General features: G+C 40.5%; 1 protein-coding gene across 1 annotated transcript in view; it reads left to right on the top strand.

Annotated features, from left to right (window-relative positions):
- Window positions 1-26,150, top strand: part of VPS13B (vacuolar protein sorting 13 homolog B) — a 968,736-nt gene that overhangs the window by 195,895 nt on the left and 746,691 nt on the right. The window contains exon 17 of the mRNA XM_066578394.1: window positions 13,343-13,521. Coding sequence (XP_066434491.1) covers window positions 13,343-13,521 — 179 coding nt within the window. The remainder of the gene's footprint in view (window positions 1-13,342; window positions 13,522-26,150) is intronic.

Below are 26,150 nucleotides of genomic sequence, written 5' to 3'. Positions count from 1 at the left end.
AAACTGGCTAATAAGTTCTATTCACTTCATCTGCACTAATCCTAACAAGGAGGAGTTTAAATGTCATGGAAAAAAATGTCTCTTTCTGACTACTTAAGGAAATAAACATGGATATAGCTACGGTATCATTGGACTTCATTGAGTTTATTTTCTTGCTGTTTTCATGCCTGTATGAAACGTATATTTTTCTCTGCTTTGTGCTTCCTAGTTATTTTTTCATGTCATTCCCATAGTATCTTGCATTAAAAACGCATTGCATGAAGATCTCATGTGAGTGCAATGCGTTTTTGTCATGCTCCCATTAGAAATAATGGGTAATTCTTGAAGAAAAATCGCTCAAAAATTGTCGACACTCAGCAATCTTACTCGGTCTATCGGTCCGAGAGAGAAATTCCTTGTGTGAGTTAACCCATTCAAATGATTCAGTCCTTTTCCTGTGCGAGTTTTGGCCATCTTGGAATCTGACAGAACTTGCGTGGGAAAATCGGCCGTGTGAATACACCCTTACTTTTTGATACTTCATTACAAATATTTAAAAGTAGCTTCTTCTTTGAGAAGTGTGCGTTCCACTCAATCATTCCATGCCACTTGCCAGTATATTATAGGAGAGAAGTAATTTTGCAGGGCAGCCCGTTCCTATGTAAGCTAATACTGCACTGTAGAGTCCGTGCTCCACTTGGAAAAATTCTCATACATTGTATGTGAAATAATTCAGGGGACTGGATGTACCACCCTTTATAGTCCTCTTACTTGGCTCTGAGAATTAGTAAACCATGGGAAAAAGAGAAGCGTCTCAGGAAAATGCTAGAAGATATTACCGAGTGGAAATGTTTACATGTATAGAATGCTATCCTGTCGGTTCGTAATGAAGCACTTTTAAATAAGCCACCAGTGATTTCTTCTTTGGGTCATCGGTGAACTAGTACACTTTACCATTTGTGTGAAGAAGGCATTTAAGCCTAAAATATTTGTCCTTGAAAATTATTTGTAAAAGCAAGACTTTTTTAAAAAGTTGGGTAGAAATTATCATTTTATACATGTCTCTTGGTCTTATAGACCTAATACACTGCGCAACTTGGCTGCACTGCAGCTGTATCATAGAATTAGTATTTTATACATGTTTTTGTTCTTGGTATATTCTACAGGATATGATTTTTCTGGTTCACTAGAAACTGGCTGGCTACTTACCTGATTGTGTGACCACCAAATTAGTAAATATGGCTTCCTTACAAATTTGGTGCCATTCGGGAGTCCTGGGACAAGGAACGTGACTGTTAGGGTGGTTTCCCTTTGGAAATACTCCTCAGGAGACAATTATCCCAATCTTTCTGGCTTAGTAAAATATGAAAGTGACAAGTATAATATCCTTCTTCGGAATAACAGCGACATTTTCTTTAATTTGACCCTAAAAGAAGTGATCTTTCCTATCCAGAGGTCCCGTTTTGAGCTAGAGGACGTTTCTGCATCCTATACAGTACACTGACTAGAAATGCTACCCAAGCTTGAAGTGGCTGCTTCACACCCCACAGGACAATAACAGTGCAATGATAGCTATGCCATGCTTTTTTTTTTTTCTTTAGTAGTCAGAAATAGACATTTTTTTTATGAAATTTAAACTCCTCCCTGTTAGGATTATTGCAGATGAACTGAACATTTTCTTTGGTAGTTTAGTCTTACCATGTATCATGGATGAGGAGATCCATGTTACAATATTTACTCTGAACGTGATAAATTACCAAGCACCACATATTACATCTAGTCCTTTAAATTGTTGACTTGGTACATGCTGCAGACACAGCCCAGGTAAATAGAGCGGACTTTGAAAAGGAAGTTGTCACTGGTTTTATGCTACGTCTACACATTGACACAGTGTCTGTGGCTGCAGCATTTCAGAATGAACACACTTTATAGTTTGTCACTGTGTGGAGCTCTGAGCCAGAACTGAACCACTTCGGCCTCTCCCTACCTATGACCCGTTAACGGACAGCTCTCTCCTTATACACAAAAAGGTGTGAGAGCTGCCACTCTACCTGATGTGGGGTTGGAGATGCCGGAACGATCTGCCTAATTGACTCGGAGCTCCTTTCTAAATCAAACTTTAAAGTGTGTTTATTCTGAAATGCTGCAGCATATCAGAATGACATATACCCGGGGCAGTGGGCATAACTGTAAACCAAAAATGTGTGGCGCAGAGTGTTAAGGCAGCAGAATGTAGTCCTAAGCTCTCGCTCGCAACCTGAAGCGTGCGGGTTCAATCCCTGCATGGTTCAAGTTGCCAGCTCAAGGTTTACTCAGCCTTCCATTTTTTTCGAGGTCGGTAAAATCAGTACCTAGCTTGCTGGGTGGTAAAGATGATGACTGTTGAAGGCAATGGCAAACCACCCCGCAAAGACAGTCTGACAAGAAAACGTCATGATGTGACGTTGCCCTAGGAGTCGGTCGCGGCTCGCTGCTTGCACCAAAGTATGTTAGTTTTATTTATCTATTTTTTGTGCTGAATATTTTCTTTGTAGTTCCTCGCTAGTTTCTTGCCTTTGATTTAGATCATTTGTAGGAAACTTTTTTGTTCTTTCACACTTGATGGGTACATTTACAGATAGAGAAAATGCTATGAATAATCTACAACATTTTGACAAGGACATCATTTTGACTTGAAATTAGCTGCACATCTGCAGCTCTTTTTAAGAACTACATCGCTCCCCCTCACCTTAGGATTCTTTGCATCTCTTCGACTAGCAGCCTCTAGTTAGTGGTGCTCTGCTCATTAAAGGCCAATAGATGAAGGGTTGCAATTGTGAGGTATGGGGAAGTGCTGTAGCTGCTAAAATTGGCTGAAAATACACAGCTGATAAGCATAAATCCACAATATGGTGCAGATTTTGCGGAACTGATGTGAATAGAACACTGTGAAAAATCCACAGTATTTCTGCTGCGTGTCAACAATACCCTGCGGCTGCATTCTGATACAGCAAAAGCCGCTTTCGCAGAAACCCCCGCCAAGCTGCAGCAGCAACTGACTGCATGAACTTGCTGATATTGTTGGCAAAATTATGTGGCTATTGGCAGTCACGGCTAGTCAGAGTTTGAGACTCAAGTGTTAAGCTTTATGAGAGTACAGCCTTTTTTTTTGGGGGGGGGGGACTTTGGGGCAATCTCTGCATACTATTTAAGGAAAACCTGTAGGTTTGAGACCCCTAAACCAATAGCATGTCATTATGCTGCTGAGATTTAGCTGAAAACCTGCCCATGTTGAAATCAGCCAATTTTGCATGTATAAATTATTAAAAATGAGTCCTGAGTGCAACCACAACTGCATCAGGCGCATGGGGATTGCTTTGGTGAAGCGAAGAGTACTGCAGCTTGCTTCACTGTGCAGTTAGCCTGCGCTCCATGCCAGGAGTCCCGGACTCCTCTCTGGTAACTTGTAAGTCCTTTTACAACATAACGTAAATGTGGCTAGTTTTGACGTGAGCTTGTTTGGAAAGCTAAACCCAAGCTGCATAACAACAAGCCGATGGTTTACAGACCCCAAACCTTAGTGACCGGGTCCCTATAAACTATTCCATGTTACAAAAAAGAAAAAATTTCCAGAATAGCTGTGTGGAAAAATAACTGAAGACCTTCTGTATAACCCAGATTTTAGAATATTTATGAGAAGCATTATTTTTGTTAGTGTCCGTTGTGCAACGTGACATTTATTGTAACCAACATGGTTTAGCCTGTTGACCAATTGACTTGCATACATGTTTTATTGTAAATGCTTTTCTCTAAATAAAAATTTGGAAAAATCCAAACAGCCCGGATTTTTTAATTAGAATTGAATTGCTTAAAAAATTGAATATTAATTAGGAAAATTAAATGAGTAGAAATTTTTTTTGGCAATAGTTTTACTATAAATGCTTGATTTGAAGGAGGAAATATTGTGGTAACAACCAAAAAAGAAATGTTAAGTTCTATGCAAAACCAGTCGAGCGAAAACTGCAATAATGTAAAGGGGGGGGGGGGGGTTGGGCACAAGATTCCCGTTCTGGTTATATTGGTGGGGGTCTCAACAGTGAGACCCCCACTAAAAAGCCTTATCGCTTATCCCGTGGATTGGCGATAAAAGCCAATTTTGGTGAAACCTCTTTAATGGAGAGGTAGATACACTTTCCTGTAGCTAGGCAATAAATGCTTTACACGAGAACACCATTTTTAATAAAGTTTTTCATTATAACATTATATAGGCAAATTGATACTCCATTTAATTTCCTTAAATCGGCTTAATTAGTGCTCCACTATTTATATCCGATACTATTAACCAGGTTGTTTCCTAAAACCAAACGCCTTACAGTACAGATGCTTGTGAGAGCCTCTATTCCCCGAGAATCGGCTCCCTATAAATGTGCGTGCCTGGAGAGTTGTATCTTTTTTACTGTAAAGAATTAATTAATTAACATTTGTTGAATGAGCAGGTGTGTTCCGGTGCTTAATTACTTTCTCCAGAAGTAATATTTACATTTACCGCCTGAAATGAAGCTGGCCTTGTATATTCTGCGTTTCTTTTATCTTTAGTCATTCCCAATTAATGAAACATTTATTGGAGGCATTTGCTGCACACATGATCCAACTTCTGATGTGGTGGCTAGCTTTTCCTTCTCTTTTACAATAACATTGGAAAAAGAAAACAGAAGTCCTTGCTGCTTTATTTCCTTGGAGGTTATTGAAATCCACTATAAGAAAATATTTGATTTTGGATTTCACATATCTTTACAGTTTTTAATTAACTATATATGCTTTATTGCACTTCAGGGATATATTTTTTGTTTACAAGGCTTTTAGATTAGAACTTGTTTCGCACCTCAAGTTACTTTTTATTTGTATGCTTTAATTTTGCAGTGATCTTGCTTGGTATGTATGGTACTAGCAAATCAAAGGGCCCATTCGTACAGTATTTTCTCTCTCCTCACACATAGATAACACATAGCTGTAAGTGAGTTAAAAGTTATTAAACTGGTGTAAAGAAATTAGGGCGCAGACACTTAAAGGCCATACTTCCTGTATTTAATTTTAGCAAGCATGTTGAAGAGAATAATGTGTTTTGGTAAGATCTTTTTTTTAAAAAAAAAAATCTTGCGGCCATATCGAAGACACACATTTGCTTGCTGTATTAGACAATTTAGCTGGGTATTTGTGTTCTGTAGCAGCTGCAGTAAATTGAAATCAAAGCACTCCCATGAAAATGCATTTTTCCATCTATGCACCCCTCACCTGATTTTCCTCTCATACTCTGGACTAGGGACTGTCTGGCAAATTTTAGGTTAGGGCGCCAGCACATTAATGTGTATTGGCCTCCCCTAATGTGTATTGGCCTCCCCTCAGGGTGAAATCACACAGTGTGGCTGGCCACATAAGACCAAACAACATCTCACAGAGAGCAACGTCGTCATCTGCAAAATTGTGTGGCCATTGGCCGCTGTAGTAAAGTATGGTTTAGCAGCATGTGCCCAGCTGTACCTTGTTTTTTCATCCTTATCTGTTTAACTTACATACAGTATCAAAACCAAGCTTACTGCATAGGTATGATACTAGAACCGAGATTACCACATAGATCTCATACCAGAACCAAGCTTATTGCATACACATGGTACCAGAACCACGTTTTCTACATCAATGCAATACCAGAACAGAGTTCACTACATAGACAGAAGCTGATTACATAGATATTGTACCGGAACTGAGTTCGCTGCATAGATACTGTAACAGAACTGAAAACAGAAAAAAAGGATGACATTCAGTTACATCACCCTGTTTGTAGTATACCTGGATATTTTTGAAAATACGGTGCAAATTTATCATGTTACAGATTTAGAAAATAAATGTCAAACAGCTGAATACGTAGGAACACGCACGGCGTACGGGCACACAAGACAATTCCTGTGGAACTTTTCTGCGCCAAAAATCCAAACTGACAAAACCCACACCATTTTTGTTGCAGATTTTGGCGTGGATTTACTACAGATTTGCCATAGATTTAACCCTTTGTGTTGTGAGGGGTGAAATCTGTGTTTAAAAAATTGGCCACATAAATTGCTATGCTGGTGGTTTTGTGCAGATTTTTTTGTTGCCTCGCGTTGATGTGGTTTGTTTAAATCTCACTTTACTGTAACTGTATATCCTGTGGAATTTTTATACAGGAAATCCGCATTGTTTATGTTCTGTGTGGACATTCCCTTTTTTTAGGGCTTATTCACATCAGCGCTAGAGGGTCCCATTTTCTCTGGCTGAACGGATCCTACTGTCTGCTTCCAGTATTTCAATCCATTGCCCGTCACTGGTGGGTCACACATCCCCCTCCTATTTATTTTTAATTTTAAAGTACTTTAAATCAAATTACATATGCTTTGTATGCTGGTGATTCCCTCACAGTGGGTATAACAAAAATATAAATAGCATATCCAATCATAGAACAACAGTAACAGTTTTATAGAAGTCATCCATGTTAAACTACTGATAATATGAACAAGTATCAGCATAGAAATGGTTAATAGTGGTTGGTATCTAAACCGGCTGGGGGTCCCCTCTTTCATTTCCCCTCCTATTAATCTGTCTTCTAACTGTGATATTCTATGTCGCCATAAGCCGCGAGAGCCCCGGCAGGTCAAGTTAACTGGACCATGGAGAACAGGTTCTGAGGCACCTTCCCATCGTATCATCCCTCATTGCAGAGATCCTGTCAATGACTGGTGTAATATGTAGGGGGACTGATAACCATTGTGAAGCTAAATATATTCTGGCCGCTATGCAGATATACTGGGACAATTTATGCCAAAGGAGATAGAGGAAACCTTTTGCCTATCACTCTAGTTATGATCCTCGCCACCTGCTTCCAGAAAGACTATGCTGTAGGGCAAATCCGCCATGTGTGTACTGTTGTTCCCGAGGTGTTACATCCTCTAAAACAATCAAGGGATGTATCTGGGTGGAACGTGTGAGTTCTAGCCGGGACTAGATAGGCTCTGTGTAAAATTCTGAATGAAGTTACCGCCATAGTGACTTGATGACTGCCCTTCTATATGAAATTGCAGCAATGCTGCCAACACTCCATGGAAAGTGGCCTATTCAAGTCCTCTTCCCAACGTGACATAAATGGCAATTTGACACCTTATGGCGCACGATTTATTATGGATTATAAAAGGGAAATGGTGCCTAGGAAAAATGGGTTCTGTGATTGTAAATATTGGTAAAAACATCTGTGGGTAGTTGCAAATCTTCGAGCACTACATCTGCCATTCTCCCTGCATTCTGCAGTCAGTCTGAGCAGCCAATCACAGAGCTCCATAGCAAAATCAAAGGCAAGGTAAAGATATACATGCAAAGGATCACCCTGAATTATGGCATAAAGATGCCTTTTTAAAATGAAAAAAGATGTATCACATTTATATTGGGTGGATATGGGAAGTTTTGCACCAAAATGTAACCCTTTGAAGGGGTTGTGTATGAAATTGAAAATGACAGCTATCTGTGCAGCCTGCAAGAAACCTGTTGTAGCATGTAACTAAGATTAACTTTTGAGTTGATAGATAGGTAGGGGAAAGGGAAAGCTGCCTGTTGCATCCTCTCAGGTCTCATCAGCCCATCCTGGTTACATTCTAGGACAGGTTTCTCACTGACTGCACAGACTCTGTCCATTTTTCTGTAGACCATGCTTTTAAGTAAGAGTGTGAGCGCTTGCAAGGGATCTATGATGCTGCGACATGAAGTCAGTAGACCCACAGTTGGATCAGAACAGTTGTATGTAACACGGACACAAGAATGCTTCCATATTGGAAATCTCTGACATAACATTACAGACAAATGTTCATTAATTTGGATGTCTTTATGCTACAAACTGTCTTGTACTGCCCTGATTTCCTGAACTCCTGGCATCATGGCACTCAGGATGTGAACACTGATGCCAAGACTTTGGATGATGATTATGCTGTGGCCTTTGTTGGGCCACAATGGCAGACATCGGGGACAAGGCTGTGGGAACTGCTCAGCTGTGTTTTGAGGTTGAAGACAGGTAAGTATGTTGTCTTTTCTTGTGCTATCCTACGCCTAGCAATTACTTTTTTTTATGACACAACCCCTTTAAACAGACCCCATTGTGTTTAACTATTCTAGAATACTGCCATTTCAGTGCATGCAGCTGCATGTACAGTAGTCTGTGCAGAAAGTAGTTGCTACTATATATTATGTAGAATGTATACTGAAGACTGACTAACTGCCTGAAAACCTTTTGGAGTTTCAATTTATGATGAAATTGCTATTCCTGACTTATATCGCCCTTCTTGGGTAACTGCAAACTCGAGGTGCTGTTCAGGCATATAACTTATTAATATTTTTCAGGCTTCCATAAACAATGTTCCTACTAAAGCAGAATAACTGAAAGGACTGTTTTTCCACTCCAAAAGTGTGACACATTTGATGATGGCTTGTGTACAAATCATCATTGTATGTTCATTGTATTCCTTATGTTACATCTGCAGGCTGTGCTGGAAAAATGATATTTATTCCACTTGATTGTTGTATTGTAGTAAATCAAAGTGATATCTTTTGGTGTATAACTTAGTATCAAGTTTACAGATGTTTGTCTCCCAGAGGACGGAACTCAGTCCTTGACACAGATTTCTGCCAAAAATAAATTGTAAAGAAAACTCCTTAGCAACAATTTAAGTGACGGCAAAGGGACTCGAGCCAACAGGTCACCGGCTTCCATGACCTTACTTCCTACTGAATGACTGAGAAATTCAGACGTGAAATAATAGGAGATGAAGCTGCGATTGGGACTTAGTGAGCCTCTACAGACCAGTTGCTGGCTCAGCAAGCTTGTGTTAAAAGTTCAAGTAAAGCCTAATCATGTTATATAGTGTATTTTCTGTGTCATGTTCTGATCCTTCGTTCATCAATTTTGCAGTAATAGAGATAGTCAGAAGTGATTCTTACTTTTTCTTCCCAGTTTTTTTTTTTGCCTGATTAACAAGCGTACATACATGAAAACTCCAACCAGAACTGAAGAGAGGTTTTGGAATTCAAAGGCCTGTATCCTAGGAAACGTTTTAGGCGATTGTAACAATAATTAGAGTGAGTTAAAGCGACACTCCATTTCTGGATAAACCAACAAGATGGCCACACTGCTTCTCTTGACACACGTCGTGCATTACTTTGTATGATTGGTGTAAGGCACTGCACACTGCTTTCATTGGCCAGTGCTGCGTAACATGAGCAGCGTGTCGTGTTCTAGACTACCAATGTATACTAACGCACAGTGTGCATCAGGTAGTCAGAGAAGTGGTGCAGCCATCATTGTATGTCCAGGACCGGAGGTTTGCTTTAAAATTATAAAGCAGCAAGTTCGGAAGGTTTTTTGAAGTATAGTAGGAACATGCCATGGAAGAACAGGTTTTTTTGTTTTTTTTTGGTGTTCTTTTTTTAACAGACATACTTTGTTCTTTATCCTCTACTACTTAAATTGTTTCCTTTTGGAGCACTGTCTTTCCTAAAGCAATATTCCGAACTTGGGTAATCGTGGTTGAGAAGGCAATACCCCTCGGTATGTGGTGGCCTGGAGTAGTGAAACAGTTGAGCAAATTGTTCTACGCTGTTTCTGTAAGTAAATGAGAAACAGATTAGCGCAGTGAGTGGGATTAAAAACTTTCCAGGTCTTCATGGAAAATAAAGCAATTGGCACTCAATTTATGGTGAAGCTCAGAATTCATTCTCACCCATAATTACTTTTCATTTGACAACAGAATGTATTTATAACAGACTGACACAGCAATGGAATGTAAAAGGACACTATCATATGCATATCTTTTCATGGTCAAACTTTAGGTGACTTCTTTTTTTCCTGCTCCATCAAGCTCCTGGCTTACTATTATTGCATTGTCTATATCTTAATCACTTGGACTGAAGTCTGAGCAAGAGCTAAATTTTTTCAGAATTTCAATCCATTTCATTCCACCATCAATTTAATACTGATCAATAAGATTACAAAAATTTCTGGACACCATCTGGATACAAAACACTGTATTTGACGGGCACTGGCTGCCCGTCAAATATAGAATACAATTTAAACTCTCTACCCTCATCCACAAAACGCTCCACAGCACCGCCCCAACCTACATTGCTTCCCTCATCTAAATTTACCACTCATACCCGTGCCCTCCGCTCTGCTAACAAGATCAGACTAAGTGCCCCTCTCATTTCCGCCTGCAACACTTCTCCAGAGTAGCACCAGTCCTCTGGAATGCACTACCAAAAAATATCCGAGCAATCACTGACACACAAAACTTCAGGCGTGCTCTAAAAGCGCACCTCTTCAGGGAGGCATACCATATCCCTTAAAGTAAACCCCTCTGAATTCCGGCTGATAGCATGCTTCCTGTCCTACAGACTGCAGTTCCTGCTAGCCGTAATCAACCGTCACCTTCAGTCATACCGATTCTGCCACTATACGGCCTGACCATTGTCTTTGTGTATAGCATACCTCACTCTCTACCTTGCCATACTTTACACATCTCCAGCCCCTTTACCTTCTGTATCACCCCACTATTTGTAGTATGTAAGATCATTTGAGCAGGACCCTCACCCCTACTGTTTCCATCAATTGATTACTTCATGTAACCATGGTCCAGTGCTATTTCCCCTGTCTTGTACGCGCTGCGGAATATGTTGGCGCTATATAAATAAAGACTATTATAAAACAGAGATGTCCCTATACCAGAAGTCAGTTGCCTGTCCAACATACCTAGGATGGGACAGTTTCCACCCCAAATACATTAAAAACAAACAATTCTGTTGTCTACGGTCGAGCTGTCTGATACTACTGCAAATGTTCTAATCCTACAGATGGAGATAAAGCTTTGGCGACCTTAAAAAAAACATTTTTGAACCTGAAACAAATCAGAAAATAAAAATGAGCAAAGCGCTTCCTTGAATAGTATCTTAAAGTAAATGGTCCAATATATGTAATGTGCTAGTGACAACAGCTATCCAAGCATATCCATAATTACATCCAGGGTATGCTTTAACAGTAGAACCAGCTATTCCGTTGTGGTGAAGAGGATAGTTTCATTTTCGGATGTTATCTATTACACTCCAAAGATGGCAGTGAGTACAAACAGTCCTGAAACGATAATTGAATAATCAATAGCTTAATAAAAAGCACACGGAGATGCATTTCGGGTTACACACGCCTTTCTCAATCCAGAGACCTAAAGATATGAACAAAAATACAAAGCACTGATATTTATACAGATGAAAATCAATTACAAGCAGCTTTACCTGTGTATTGTTAAGTTCCATGAATCAGCACTATTTTGTAAATGGTGGAACCCATGCAAAGTCAAACGCATGTCCAACGTGCCATCGACGCATGCACAGGAATATTACTAATCTACATATTACATGTGCCATGTTAGTAAATATAGTGCATCCTACTGGCAGCCATATAAGTGTTACTAGCATGCTCCAGACCTCAGCACCAAATTTAATAGCCGGAGCTAGCCACTGGACAGCACTATCAATCTTCTGTATTCGATTAGAACAAACAGTCTTAAGCTGTATAAACACATTCATAAATTAATTAAAATAAATAAGAGAATAATGTCAATTGCATGCAAATGGCTAACATTCATGCCAATTGTTGCTGCTAACGCTTTAAATGCCTTGGCGTTTAAGGGTCCCAAGCACCAACCACGATAAGATTGCGAAGTTCCATTCAGGTATCATGGCAACCAGGAGCCTTCTGAAGGCCCCCATGGCTGTTATTTATTTATGCTTATGAAGACAGGCCTGTTTTAATAAGGGTGTCTGAAGTATTGCAGGATGGGGTATAAGTGATCAAACGGTCACAAGTTCAAATCCCCTATGGGGGCTTATAAAAAATGCAAAAGTAAGTGGAAAAACAAGTTGGTTTTTTTTGTAGCAGTGTGCAAAACGCGCTCGTCTGACCGAACCTTAAAAGTTAAAACCTTTTCCCATATTTAGAATTAACAAGAAAAATGTTTAAAAAATAGTAGTGCCGCGTGCATAAGAGTTTGATCTATCAAAATAACGCATTATTTTTCCTCCAATGTGAATGTTGTAAAAAAAAAAAACACATTGACCCCATCTCTAAGAAAAAAAATGTAATAAAGTGTGATCAAAAAGTAATATGTACTCCAAAATGGTTACTAATAGAAATCACAGGTCGTCCTGCAAAATTAAGCCCTCTCACAAACCCATCAACTGAAAGATAAAGATATGTTGGTCAAAACATGGCAACAAAAAATAATTTAATTTGATGAGATATTTTTATTTTTTTAAGTAGTAAAGGAAAAAAAGAAAAAGTAAATTTGGCTTCGTAATGGTTTTGACCTACAGAATAAAGTTGTCTTTTTTGCTGCCATAAAAACAAGAGCCCCAAAGATGGTGAAATTGCATTTTGTTTTCCCATCTCACTGCACTTAAAAAAAAAATCCAAGTTTTTCGGTACCTTATAGGATGCATTAAATAGTATCATTGAACAATACAATTAGTTCTGCAAAATTAAGTTCTCAGACGTTACATCGATGGAAAAGCGAGTTATGATTTTTTGAAAGTGGGGTGACGGAAAAAATGGGGAAAAAAAGGCCAGGGCACCGCCTTAATGGAATAATCTGTTCTTAATGGAGAGATCTAAGAAACCGCACTAGTCTCTAAAGCGAGTTTTATTTGTAATCATCCTTTCAGTTGGCCATTAAAACTTAACAGCTGAGGGCTTTTTAATTTTTGTCTGTACTAGTTAACATAGTACAAAGATTTTCTTTAACTTCTATGAGAATAAGGCCGCCCGCAGAATTTCCGCCCATTCACACCTGCATAGGATTGCATTACAGCACGCAATCTTATGCAGATGGCCACGGTCTGTCTGCGCGAAATCACGCGCAACAAACAAACCGTGGCATGCTCTAAATATGTGCGGGGCTGCGGGAGTGGGTGAGTCCGCGGTGCTCTCTGCAGGCGCTCGGGTCGGGTCCGGCTGCGAGAATTCTTGCAGCTGGATCTGACCCGGCCGTCTGCAGCTGGCCTTACTCAAACAGCCTGCTTAATTGTTTACATATTTCTGGCCATCCACAGACAGCTAGACCGGTGAACTCAGTTCTTGAGATGGGTGCCGGTCCTCGAGATTCGACCCTCATGGATCAGACTTTTAAGGCATATCCTGTGGTTGTTATCTTTTCTTATGGTCCTTTCATGGTATACAGTGATCATTAATTGTCAGTTCTATGAATAAATCAAATCTAACAGATAAAATTAGTTGTATGCAAATTGATGTACGTCTCTCTTCTTTCTCCAGGACAAAACGTACTCATGTTCCCGTGAATGAATACATTTTTGAGTTGCCTAATTTGACCATTCAAGCAACGAGAGCTCAAACCCTTCTCCTGCAAGTTATTTGTCAAAGTTGGTCTTGCAGTACAAACTCTTCCGGCTCTTCAGATCTGAGTGAAGCTTTACTGACCGAGGTCTTCTCAGGTGAGTCCACTATCTCTTCTAAATGGTTGGTTTTTGGTTTGTAGTCAAGCACATCAATAGTCAGTAAGTCCACTGTAGGTTGCGAGTATCTGTTTGGACACAAATCCAGCATAGTTGTCATGGCTATGTTATAAGCGATAATGACAAGAGTGCTTAATGCTGCGGTTTGTTATCTGCAATCATAACTGGGGAGGTTTTTATCGAAATCAAAATATTATTAATGACCTAGTCAAGATGCAGAACGTTTCCCTTTGCATAAACAATCAGTGTTCTGAAATTTTTTGCTCCATGGATGCTCATGTCATGTTTGTCATGAAAAGCTGCTGGTTGCAAGAACTTTCATCCCAACTACTATACATATTGCTTGTCTACCTGTTCAACAATTTTGGTTTTCTATATAACATTGAAAGTGTCTGTTTCTTTATAATCCAATGACCCCTCGCGTGTCCGTATGACCACAGGCTTAGATTTCTCTGAAGGCCAGTTTCACATGGGGGTAATACAGATGCTGTTCTGTGCCCATATAATGGAATCTAATGAATCTAATTAGCCAAGGTAACAGCATCATAGAGATCCTATGATGCTGTTAGTTTGGGGTCATTAAATTGGCTTTTGGCTCGGTACTGACAGTTGTACTATGGGAACAGAGACAGGCAAGTTCCACTGAAGTGTAAAACAACCTAAGACTGAAGTTGCTTTGCTGATGTTTTATTTTATTTATTTTTTTTGCCCTTGCACCACAACCTGTGTATAAAATGTGAATGCATATATATTTGTGTATATAATTCATGTGCCCAAACTGATTTCAAATAATGGAAGCAGAGCCAGTGATGTTACAAACAACATTCAGTCAAGATTCTGCAAGCATTTTGCAGGGAAACGTAAAAAAATTCTAGCAACATTCAACTGGTTGCTAAAGGTATGTTATATGCTTTGAACACCCAAGAGCCGTGTATCAGTAGTGAAACTTACTTTGGTGTCAACACACTTGGATTTTCATCTATTTATAAAAATACAGCACTTGTACATTTGTTGCACATTGATGGAGTCTGTATGATAGGTCTACCCTCACTTACATGCTCCCATTTATATGGGCACAGGTAACTCATATACTTGGGTGATGATTAAGGGCGCATTCAGACAACCGTATATCGGCTGGGTTTTCACGCCCAGCTGATATACAGCGTCTCTCTCTGCAGGGGGAGGAGGCTGGAAGAGGCGGGAGCAGTGCTTTGAGCTCCCGCCCCCTCTCTGCCTCCTCTCCACTTCCTCTCCGCCCCTCTGCACTATTTGCAATGAGAGGAGGTGGAATGTGGGCGGGGCTACATACAGGGAATTAGCTCTGTCCCTGCCCCGCCTCTCCTCATTGAAAATAGTGCAGGGGGGTGGAGAGGAGGCAGAGAGGGGGCGGGAGTTCAGAGCACTGCTCCCGGCTCTTCCAGCCTCCTCCCCCTGCAGAGAGAGACGCCGTATATCGGCTGGGTTTTTATGGCCATAAAAACCCAGCCGATATACGGTCGTCTGAATGCACCCTTAGTTCCAGGAATTTGACTACTCAGACATGTTGTCCTTTTAGTGAGAGAAATAGAACCTGGTGAGGTTACAGGTGTTTCGGGGAAATTAGGTAATCTAGTCAAATGTTGCAGGAGTTTTTTGCATTATTCATTATTTCGATATATGATTAGAAGTTTTTGTTGTTATTTTTTTTGGAACTTTTGAGTATTTTTTAGGAGGTTACTGTTGGCAGATATATATTATTCACGTTGAATGATTTTTATTCCCTTTTAGCTCAGTTATTTTTTATTTTAATTGAAATTGGGAGAGTACATAGGGTTAAGTGGCGCTCAATGGAAATAAATATTTCAAGTGTTTTAGAGGCCCAGTGCATAGAATGTAAAGTGTCGGGAAACCTTTGATTTGTCGATTAATTGACCCAGAAATATTATGCACAAAATAGCAGATGTGTGAACTAAACAATAAAACGTAATTGGTGCCCAGCAGGCAGCATTTGACAGACATATTTATGGCTTTGTGTACCTTTAATGCCTAAAGTTCACTGCATCTAAATCCATCTTGAAAAGTGTGACTTTTTCATTCTGCCCCTTCGGGATTTGATAGAGTGAAGTACAAATATTTTCTAATTTTTTCACTCAAAATATTTCTGTAAGTAGCTTTTTATTTTACAACTTTGTTTAATTTAAGCTGTACTTTTTATTTAGTAGTATTTCTATTTTTAGTAAATATTTCCTAAGTAAAATGAAAAGACCATCCTATGAGAGAGATTCTGAAACCGCTTTAACCTTTTATGTTTCTGTGGTTCTTTAAAGGGGTTGTCTCGCGAAAGCAAGTGGGGTTATACACTTCTGTATAGCCATATTAATGCACTTTGTAATGTACATCTTGCATTAAATATGAGCCATACAGAAGTTATTCACTTACCTGCTCCGTTGCTAGCGTCCACGTCTCCATGGCTCCGTCTAATTTCGCTGGCTTCTTGCTTTTTTAGACGCGCTTGCGCTGTGCGATCTTCTGCCTGGTGAATGGGGCCGCTCGTGCCGGAGAGCTGGTCACCGCGTCGTCATCGTAGCTCCACCCCGTCACGTGTGCCGATTCCAGCCAATCAGGAGGCTGGAATCGGGAATGGAACGCACAGAGCCCATGGTGCACCATGGGAGAAGACCCGCGGTGCACCATGGGAGAAAACCGCAGTGCATCCCTGGGAAAGGAGCGGCGGCCATCTTAGGGAGAAGATTTTTTTAAACTCCTTATTTCGTCGGATCGGTGAGTAGCAAGTGGTTTAAAAACCGCTTTAATTTGCTATTTTATGCCAGGGGGGTGACAGGGGGAATGGGGTAATGTAAAATTTTGATGCTTGCCGCGAGACAACCCCTTTAAGTACCATATTTAATACTACTGTAAACGATGGTGATGACTATACTTTTTCAATCCACTGGCGTTGAAGTTCCTGCAGATCTTATTAATTTCATTTTATTCATTGTGTAATTAGTAGAGATGAGCGAACGTACTCGTCCGAGCTTGATGCTCGGGCGAATATTAGGGTGCTCGGGATGCTCGTTATTCGTAACGAGTACCACGCGATGTTCGGGTTACTTTAACTTTCTTCCCTGAGAAATTTGCGTGCTTTTCTGGCCAATAGAAAGACAGGGAAGGCATTACAACTTCCCCCTGCAACGTTCAAGCCCTATACCACCCCCCTGCTGTGAGTGGCTGGGGAGATTAGGTGTCACCCGAGTATTGAAATCTGCCCCTCCCGCGGCTCGCTATGGATGCATTCTGACATTAGTTCAGGGAAAGCGCTATCGTGTTGGAGCTGCTATAGGGAGAGTGTTAGGAGTATTTTAGGTTTCAAGAACCCCAACGGTCCTTCTTAAGGCCATAAATCTTCTCTATATGCGCTCAATGGGGCCGGCGGCAGCAGCGCCGACCCCATTGAGAACATATAGAAGACAAATCCTTCTTCTCTGCCACAGCTGTGGCAGAGAAGAACGATGTTTGCCCATTGAATTCAATGGAACCAGCAATACAGCAGGTTCCACTGAATGCAATGGGCTGCCGGCGATCACAGGATGAATGGTCGGGAAGGGGTTAAATATATAACCCCTTCCCTGCAATTCATCCAGAAATGTGTTACAATAAAAATATATACCGGCGTATAAGGCGACGGGGCGTATAAGACGACCCCCCAACTGTCACCTTATACGCCAGTAATACAGTGGAGCAAAGAATAAAAATCATTACTCACTTTTTCAGACGATCTGCGGCGCTCCTGCAGGCTGTCACTCCCTCCTGGTGTTTGCAGGCTCTTGCTCCTTCCTGGTTCCCGGCAGACTATTGTTTTCTCTACGAAAGGCTTTAAATCCCCGCCTCCAGAAACACACGTGCCTTCAGCCAATCACAGCCAATGACAATGATGTCATTGAATGGCTGTGATTGGCTGTGTTTCTGGAGGCGGGGATTTCAAGCCTTTCGTAGAGAAAGCAATACTCTGCCGTGGACCAGGAGGGAGCGACAGCCTGCAGCAGCACCGCAGATCGTCTGAAGAAGTAAGTAATGATTTTTATTCTTTGCTCCACTGTATTACCGCTGTATAAGGTGACAGTTGGGGGGTCGTCTTATACGCCCCGTCGCCTTATACGCCGGTATATATTTTTATTGTAACACATTTCTGGATGAATTGCTGGGAAGGGGTTTATATTTAACCCCTTCCCGACAATTCATCCTGCGATCACCGGCAGCCCATTGCATTCAGTGGAACCTGCTGTATTGCCGGCTCCATTGAATTCAATGGGCAAACATCGTTCTTCTCTGCTACAGCTGTTACAGCTGTGACAGAGGAGAACGATCTTTATGCTGACAGTGGGGGGGGGGGCCCACTCTTGCCGCTATTGTGGCTTAATAGTGGGACCTGGGAACTTGAGATGCAGCCCACCATGTAGCCCCTCGCCTGCCCTATCCGTCACTGTGTCGTTCCCATCACTTTGTAGAATTGCCCAGATTTTCACACATGAAAACCTTAGCGAGCATCGGCGAAATACAAAAATGCTCCGGTCGCCCATTGACTTCAATGGGGTTCGTTACTCGAAACGAACCCTCGAGCATCGCGGTAATTTCGTTCCGAGTAACGAGCACCCGAGCATTTTGGTGCTCGCTCATCTCTAGTAATTAGTTATACAGATGTACAGTATGTTCTCTATTGATTTCTTGTGGTTTTCAAAACTTCTGTTTGATAAAACACAGATCCGATATCTGTACTGTATTTGTAATGAACTGAGCACCTGTGTGATCATGAACAGGACTCTCTTCTATGTGCTGGAGGTCAACAATGAAGGGTCCTAATGAATGGCATCTAGACATGATCTTGAAGAAGTAGATACAGAAAGTATATGGGAAAGTGTACAACTTTTCTTTTACATTCAGATCTTTATTGAAGAATGGAAAATTCGTAAAATGGGGTGCAGAAAGTAAAACGAGGGCATTATGAGGACAAGCAAAATAAGAAATAGTTGTGAAATACATTTAAAGGGAACCTGTCCCATTGAAAGTACAGTCCAGTTTTCAGGCAGCATATAATAAATCAGGAGGAGCTTCACATGTATGTACGTTGAAAAACATCTAGTATAAATTGTATTTTGTAAAGGATATATAATTTTTACTCATTTTTAGGAGTCCAGTCGGCGGATCTCGATATTGATTTGAGTAAAAGAAATGAAAAAGGAGGGTGGAGCAAGACCCAGTGAGGGTAGTGGAATATTTATGGAGTACACAGAGTTTTCAATGATAGAGTATTTTGAATGGTGGAGGTGCTGCCAACCAGATGACGCTCCACCAGTGTGGGCGTAAGTGTAGCGAAAAGGATGTGAAAAGAACTGGTATGGAGGCGCAACACTCTAAGCTACTAGAAGATGTAGATCAAAGTCCAACGTGTGATGGTGAAAGCACTTCTTTTTTATTATTTTTTCAGAAATTAAAAACCAGCAATGGAATACGCGTTTCGGGGAAGAACCCCTTCGTCAGTTCGGCTGGATAGGACAACAGGATGCCTAGGGGTGACACGATTCCAAAGATGTATAGGATGTGTCGGAGGTCCAACAGGATGCCTAGGGGTGACACGATTCCAAAGATGTATAGGATGTGTCGGAGGTCCTGTGTGCAGGAGGCCAGGGAAGAAAGCACTTTTTTTTCTCCCCTGTTTTTCTTCCCCGAAACGCGTATTCCATTGCTGGTTTTTAATTTCTGAAAAAATAATTAAAAAGAAGTGCTTTCACCATCACACATTGGACTTTGATCTACATCTTCTAGTAGCTTAGAGTGTTGCGCCTCCATACCAGTTCTTTTCACATCCTTTTCGCTCGATATTGATTGGCAGCTATCTCTCTGCATAATTATGTAGGAAATCTTGTCAATCACTGATACGACCACTCACTGGACTCCTGAACCCAGAATGAGTAGAGGTTTAAATGAATAAAACAAGTTATGCAGAATCTTTTCATTCAAAATATATATAAATCTGCTCTGGTTCTCCTGAGCTATAACACACTACCTACAGATTGGACTGCATTTTCAATGCGACAGGTACAATTTATGGTAAATAGCTTGGCACTGCAAGTTACATGGCATTAAGGTTGACGATTATGATAAATGATTGAGTTAGTACGGAAGAGCACATGGAAATCACTTGACTGAGTTTGCAGTGTAGCAAAGAAACCTGCTGTATCAGAGCAATCAATCATAGTAGAGAACTAGGTAAACTGCAGTGCCAAAATGCGTTGGGGGCAATTTTAGGCTGGGTTCCCACAGGACGGAAATCTCACGGCTTGGCCACACAAAGAAGCCACAAGATTTCCGTGGGAGAGCTGTAGCTTCAAAATCCATGGTATATCGCTGTGGGTTTTGGAGCGGTTCGAGCATCGGCATTCCATTGCGGCTTTCTCTCCATATAAAGTGAAGTAAGGCCGCAATGGAAAAAAAAAAGACTTGACATGCTGCGGCTGTCATTTCCACGCCGCTTCGCCGATTCCACCTGGCTTTGCCGAGATGGACTGGCTGCCCCGTGTGGACGAGATTTTTGGGATTAGTAGCCGCGGGCAAATTTGCCGCGCAGAAATTCCTCACGGAATTTCCGCGGCAAATCTGTCCTGTGTGAACCCAGCCTACAAGGACCACTCTGGTGATTTTATTTTTTCTTTAGCTATGCAACAAGCTCCCCCGTATATATAAGTCAGCTAGTATTAGCATGATAAGTTATTCCCTTCTATCTTAAACTCCTGGCCTCTTTTTGCTGAGATGGTCATGTGATCTCATTTCTAATCAACTCAGATTTACTTGGGGTTATGGTGTCTGAAACGTGTCAGTTTCTCAGTCTGTATGATTCTATTACATGATCTTTACCACCAAAACTGCCTAGAGGGAGACAAAGACACTCCTATCACAGTTATAATATAAGAGATCACAACTCATCCTCCTGACTATATGCTTATGGTCTACAGTTTATTTAGTCGAATATAGAATACAAGAGGTAATGGTAGTGTTGCAGAGATGGTACACTCTCTAACTGCTCGTGTAATGCTCTACTGATGCATCACGAGACTGATAGCACAGAACATGAAAATAAAAGCAACGTCAAGATGGTTCCCGATAAGTATGAGATAGGACGCTGCACTGCATGGAAGTGACTGTAGTATACATAGGAGACTTCCAAAACGTGTTGATCAGCTGAGGGGGCAGGAGTGAAAAAATTTTTTTCTCCTGGAGTGATCCTTTAAGAATAGATCAACAAATCGTGATTGAAGAATTAAGACCTCATAAGTAGTGGTGAGTGATTATTGAAATAATCGGGTCGGAACTGACCACACAAAATAATTGCGAATCAGAACTCAATAGGAGTTAAAATTTGGTTTATTTAGCCTACAAAATGTTCCTTGAACAGCAGTAGAGTTGGTAGGTCATGGTGGCCCAGCGGTTAGCACTGCTGCCTTGCAGTGGTGGAGTCCCAGGTTCAAAGGTCATATTCGATTTAGCAAAAGTTGCCCATTTTTATTGCCTGGCCGATCACGAAGAGCAACACTTCTCATAAGTACGATCTACAAAGCTTTCCTATATACTGTATGAAGGAACTAGAGAAAAACAGCTATTTTTTTCCTGTCAAGTTGCTGCATTCACTGCAAATAAAGGATTTCTTTCACCAAGTCTGTCACTGATGGGAAATTAATGCTTTAGTGGTACGCTGCAGATGATCTTTACTTGCTAAAACTGGAATATTGCTGCAATAATGCTGTAAAATGTTATTATCTCTCAGGCATCCCATCAAATTTTCATTCTCTGTGCATTGCACCTTTATTCTGAATATTACATTGCTGCTGATTCAGGTCTTTATTCTCCTCTGTATGCCAATATATATTTAGTAAGTAAAGCTGAAGTGAATCTTGGCGCATCTCAAGCCCTGTCTGTGGTCACTGGTGCTGAATCTTGGCCAGTACAATAGTTCTACTCCCATTTAAGGGTGAAAGGTTTGGAGTATGCATGGTAATATGGTTACAGTACGAGAAATGTATGCCTGACGTGCCAGGTACCTCACACACTAGACAAATACAAGATCACTGATATTCACTGTATATTATATATATTACTGCTGTAATATGTTATAGGCTAATAAAGAGGAGTACAATTGGTAACCTGTGTTTGTAGGGCTGTAGATTTTACTGCAAGCTCCTTTTTGTTGTTTTTGCAGCTGTAATTTCTATTCTTAAGCCAAAACAATGATTAATTCCCACTACAAGATATAGATAAACAGCTATTTTTATTTTGAAGTCACACTGTGCATCTGAATACTACTGGCTGCCCTGTATGTAGTAATGGAACAGGACAGCTGCCTTAGGGTGGTTCCACATCTGCAATGGAACCTCAAGTCTGAGGTACCTTCACAAATCCGGCCCAAAATACTGGAAGAAATTGCGCTGCATGCAGCACCTTTTCTTTCAGTAAAATGCAAGACAGCTGAGCGGAAACTGAACGGACCCAATTATAGTCAACGGGGTCCGTTTAGCACTGTTCGGTATCTTTATAGGACAGACCCATTCAGCCAGGGGATTCCCCTTAGCTGGTACCCGAACTGATCAGGAAACCGGAACCGCCGATGAGGATGTTAAACCCACCCTTAAAGGAATAACTTGTAAGCTTGTTATCTTTGTGTTTTTTTAAATTCTTACTTTTTTATCATTGTTATTTTATTTTTAGACATTTTTTTTCTCTCCATAAATCCCTCCACTCATCGATTCTTGAAACATCAATTTCATATGCCAGGTTTGCGCCGTGTTCTTCGTTAAGAAAACAAAATTCTTGATTTCTTCCAATAAATTTTATAGTCCTACCATTTATATACTTTACATAATGATTTTAATACACTGGCATGTCCAGGATCAGTGAGCAGGTTTATTGGAGCGTCAAATAAAACTAAGGGGGGGGGGGGGGGCTCCTTGATGGGTGACGTCAAAGAGATTCTACTACTAAATACATTTTTATTAATCTGATTAATGTTTCGTTCCGATGCAAGTATTTGGTCAGTATTTTCAGTATTTTTCATTTGCGTTTCTAAGCCAAAACCAAGAGTGGCTCCAAAATATAGAAGAGATGAAAATCTTTGCATTCTACTTTCTCTCTGTAGGTTCCACTCCTGGTTTTGGCTTGCAAATGCTAATGCAAAATACAGAAGAAATGAATAAGATCTGCGGACTGAGATGGGGAATAGTCTGGCTTGTTTTCTGTCAAGCTGTTTTTCATCATACTGGTTGTCCAAACAGGGGCAATCCAGCTTTGTCATGGCTCACAGTTTGGTTGCTAAGGATGCATGGCCTAACAACCACAGTCTTTTTGAGTTGCCAAGCATCATGTTCCATAGCAACGAGGGTTCTCAGATTGTTCATGTCTTAAGTTTAGGAGACTTGGCAGAGCATAAGCCACTAATAAACTTTTTTTTTTTTAAATGACATTGGAAACTAATATCAAAGGAATTTAGTAATTTATTTATTTTAATTTGATGGCGATTTATTTTGCGATCAGGTAAAACAAAGCCTCAACTGCTGCAGATTTTACACCTAATCCCTCTTAGACCTTCTTGCCCCTGTTGGGCAGTTCATTATTTTGTTGACAACCCAGCACCATTAATCTAGCCCTTGGTTTGTGGGGAAAACGACTTGCAGGCCTCACACTTCATGTGCAAGGCAATTGACATGGGATTTGAATCCCTCCTGCAAATGGTGTCTTTAAAGTTAAAATGAAATCTACTTTCCAGAGAGGAACTGTAAAACTATTTTATGCAAGATTTCATTTGGGATACCTTAATGGTTGAATAATAAATTTTACCTCATAAAAATGAAATTCAATAATACAGTAGCTTTTCTCAGTGCAGTAGCATCTGGTTGATCCTCATGAGAGCCAATATTTTCCAACTCATTAGGATCATGTCGTTCTGTATGTCGTCAACATTGGGTTAGCCAAGCTACCTTTACTTACATAACCGCCAAACTATTAAATAGGTCTCTTGTGGAGTGAAGTCAAATATTCCTCTTATTTTGCTTGTGCTTTGGAAGAAGAGAAGAAAATGTACGTAGTGTAAGACTTAAACATCTGGTCCAAACCACATCAGGGTAAAACTGAGGAAAGTAACAAGATTCCCTATTCCTCCCAGGTGTGCTTATAAAACAGACCGGAGTCTCTGCATAGTTCTTTAACCACTTAAGAAAAAAAAGAGGAAAAAAGAAGCCCTGGGAGTTGGGACAAGTGGGCCGCATGCCTCTGTTTTCGGGATGACAAACAAAAAGGATCATTGACTTGAGTATGACATAAACGTTTTCCTTTCCCCCGTAATGTGCCAGCTGTGATTCTCCATGTTTTAACTCCCGGAGAGTTGCCAAGGTTGGTGCTTATTTGCGTCTTTCTAAAAGTAAAACGGTAAGGCCGTGCTTTTGTGGCATAATTGTTGGGAGTGGTGAAGTAGAGCTTTGTAAAATACTGGCAGATGCCATGTTTTCTGCAATTAATTCCCTTGGGGGCCACGTTTTTTTCCCTCTCTTCTTATACTGGTGTTCTGTATTTTAATATCAAACATTTTAGTACATGTATTTAAACAGCTTAATGATGGCCACGAGCTTAAATTTTCTTCTCAATATGATAATTAGAGCACAATGTAATTTTTGACATATTGCAATGCAGCCTGTATTTGAACTTTGATTTGTATTTGAACTTAAGGACCATTTACACTGAAAGATAATCGCTCAAAATTTGTTCACAGGGCAGTTTGAGTGACAGTTTTGAGCGATCACTTTGCATAAACTCTGTAGTAGCTAATTGGCTACTTAAGAGTTTATTAGTGTGTAAATGAAGGCTCCTACTGTACGCAGATGACAGCAGGAGCACTGTTATGGGCAAACAGCTGCTTAGTTTTCTGACAGCTCAGAAAACTGTATCCCACTGAGAACTCCGTGCGAAGTTGATAAGGCTCATCACTGACTTTAGGTTTGCTTAAAGTCACCGATGAATGAAAAGTGCACGATAGGTGCACATTTATACACAATTATTGCTCAAAAGATGGCTTTTGAGCGAATTTTGAGCAATAATCGTTGCATAAATGGGCCTTTACTTGCACATTTATGTAGTATTTTTCGTTTTTATTTTGGTGAATACATACTTAGGCCGTGACCCAACTTGAGCTAGTCAACCGTTTCCTGGACTACTTTTAAATTTGTTTTCTACATACACATGCAGACTTAATTCAGATAGAAAAATAAGAGTGCAAAAGTAATTCCATAAGATTTTAACTACTGTCTTTTGGTGACTGGGAAATCAAAAACGGATTTCAAAATGATTGTATTAGGAGGTTTGAACCAATTTTTCAGGCATACTCTCCCACCCAATCTGATATTGCTCAATTGGGGACGCCACAGCCTTTTGTGCAGTTAGGTTTGCAAGGAAACCTTTTAACACCCAGTGAGTCTCGTTCACAGCTCCAATTTATTAAAGAAAAGAAAGACATTGTGAATGTATCCCAGAGCTCTTATATGTTGTCACGGTGGACATAGTTGGAAAAAAGTTAGAAAAGTGAGTTAAAAAAACTATAAAATGAAATACAAATATATATCTATATAAAAAGACCCACCACCCACTTCAACCTAAACCGTTGCCGTAGCCACACTGTAGTCCAAAACTACAAAAATATATCAAAATGTCAAAAACAAAATGGGAAACCCATTCCTGTACTTTGTTTTCACGTAAATATACTAATTTTAAAAATAAAGAACATTTTTTTTAAAAATTTACTTTTTCAACACAATATCCTTTTTAAAATGAAAAAAATAAATTAAATTCCAGTACAAAAAGGTATCGATAAATTTAACAAAAAAAACGCAACAACAATAATTTTGACAAAAAAAAAGGGCCATAAAACCGTTAAAGTGTCCTGTCCTTTAGGACCAAAATGCTCTTGTAATTAAAGGAAGTTTGTCACCCAATTTTAGTGATACAAGCAGATTACAGAGATACATATGCACTGTGATAATAAATCGATAGATCTCTTTATCAGTTTCCAGTGTGCTACCATTCATTAGATATCCCTCCTCAATAGTATCGCATGCCATGTGCAAATTAGCGCTAGACCATCCGATGGGCAATCCACCTCTGTCTGTGGACTGGGCTCACTCCCTGATGACATCATGTGTTACACCACAATTTGTCTGCGCCGATCTGAGTGATCTGACGTATGTGTTGTATCATCAATGCAGCCGAGAAGCAGTCACCACACATGCTAGAATATCGGGATGGAGACATTAAAGGGAACCTGTCATGACCTTTGAGCCTCACAAACTGCACTATGGGGCTTTAAAGGTCAGGGAACTGGGAGTTCGGGGAGCTCTGTTTTATACTTGCCTGAGCTGTGGCCCTTAGAGATGGATGAGAGAGCACACATGCAGAGCCGCCTGAAATAAGTCACACTGCTGGCGCGCGTGGATTTTGAGGGGACACCGCGCAGGAATGGGGCACCCGGTGAGTATAAAACACAGCTTCCTCGGACTCCCAATTCCCTGGCCTTCAGGGCTCCTGCACACTGGCAATTGCGA

Source organism: Eleutherodactylus coqui, chromosome 9, assembly GCF_035609145.1.
Source record: "Eleutherodactylus coqui strain aEleCoq1 chromosome 9, aEleCoq1.hap1, whole genome shotgun sequence".
Classification (NCBI taxonomy): Eukaryota; Metazoa; Chordata; class Amphibia; order Anura; family Eleutherodactylidae; genus Eleutherodactylus; species Eleutherodactylus coqui.
Note: the sequence above shows the minus strand (reverse complement) of the source record. Positions and strands in the feature narration are given on the sequence as shown.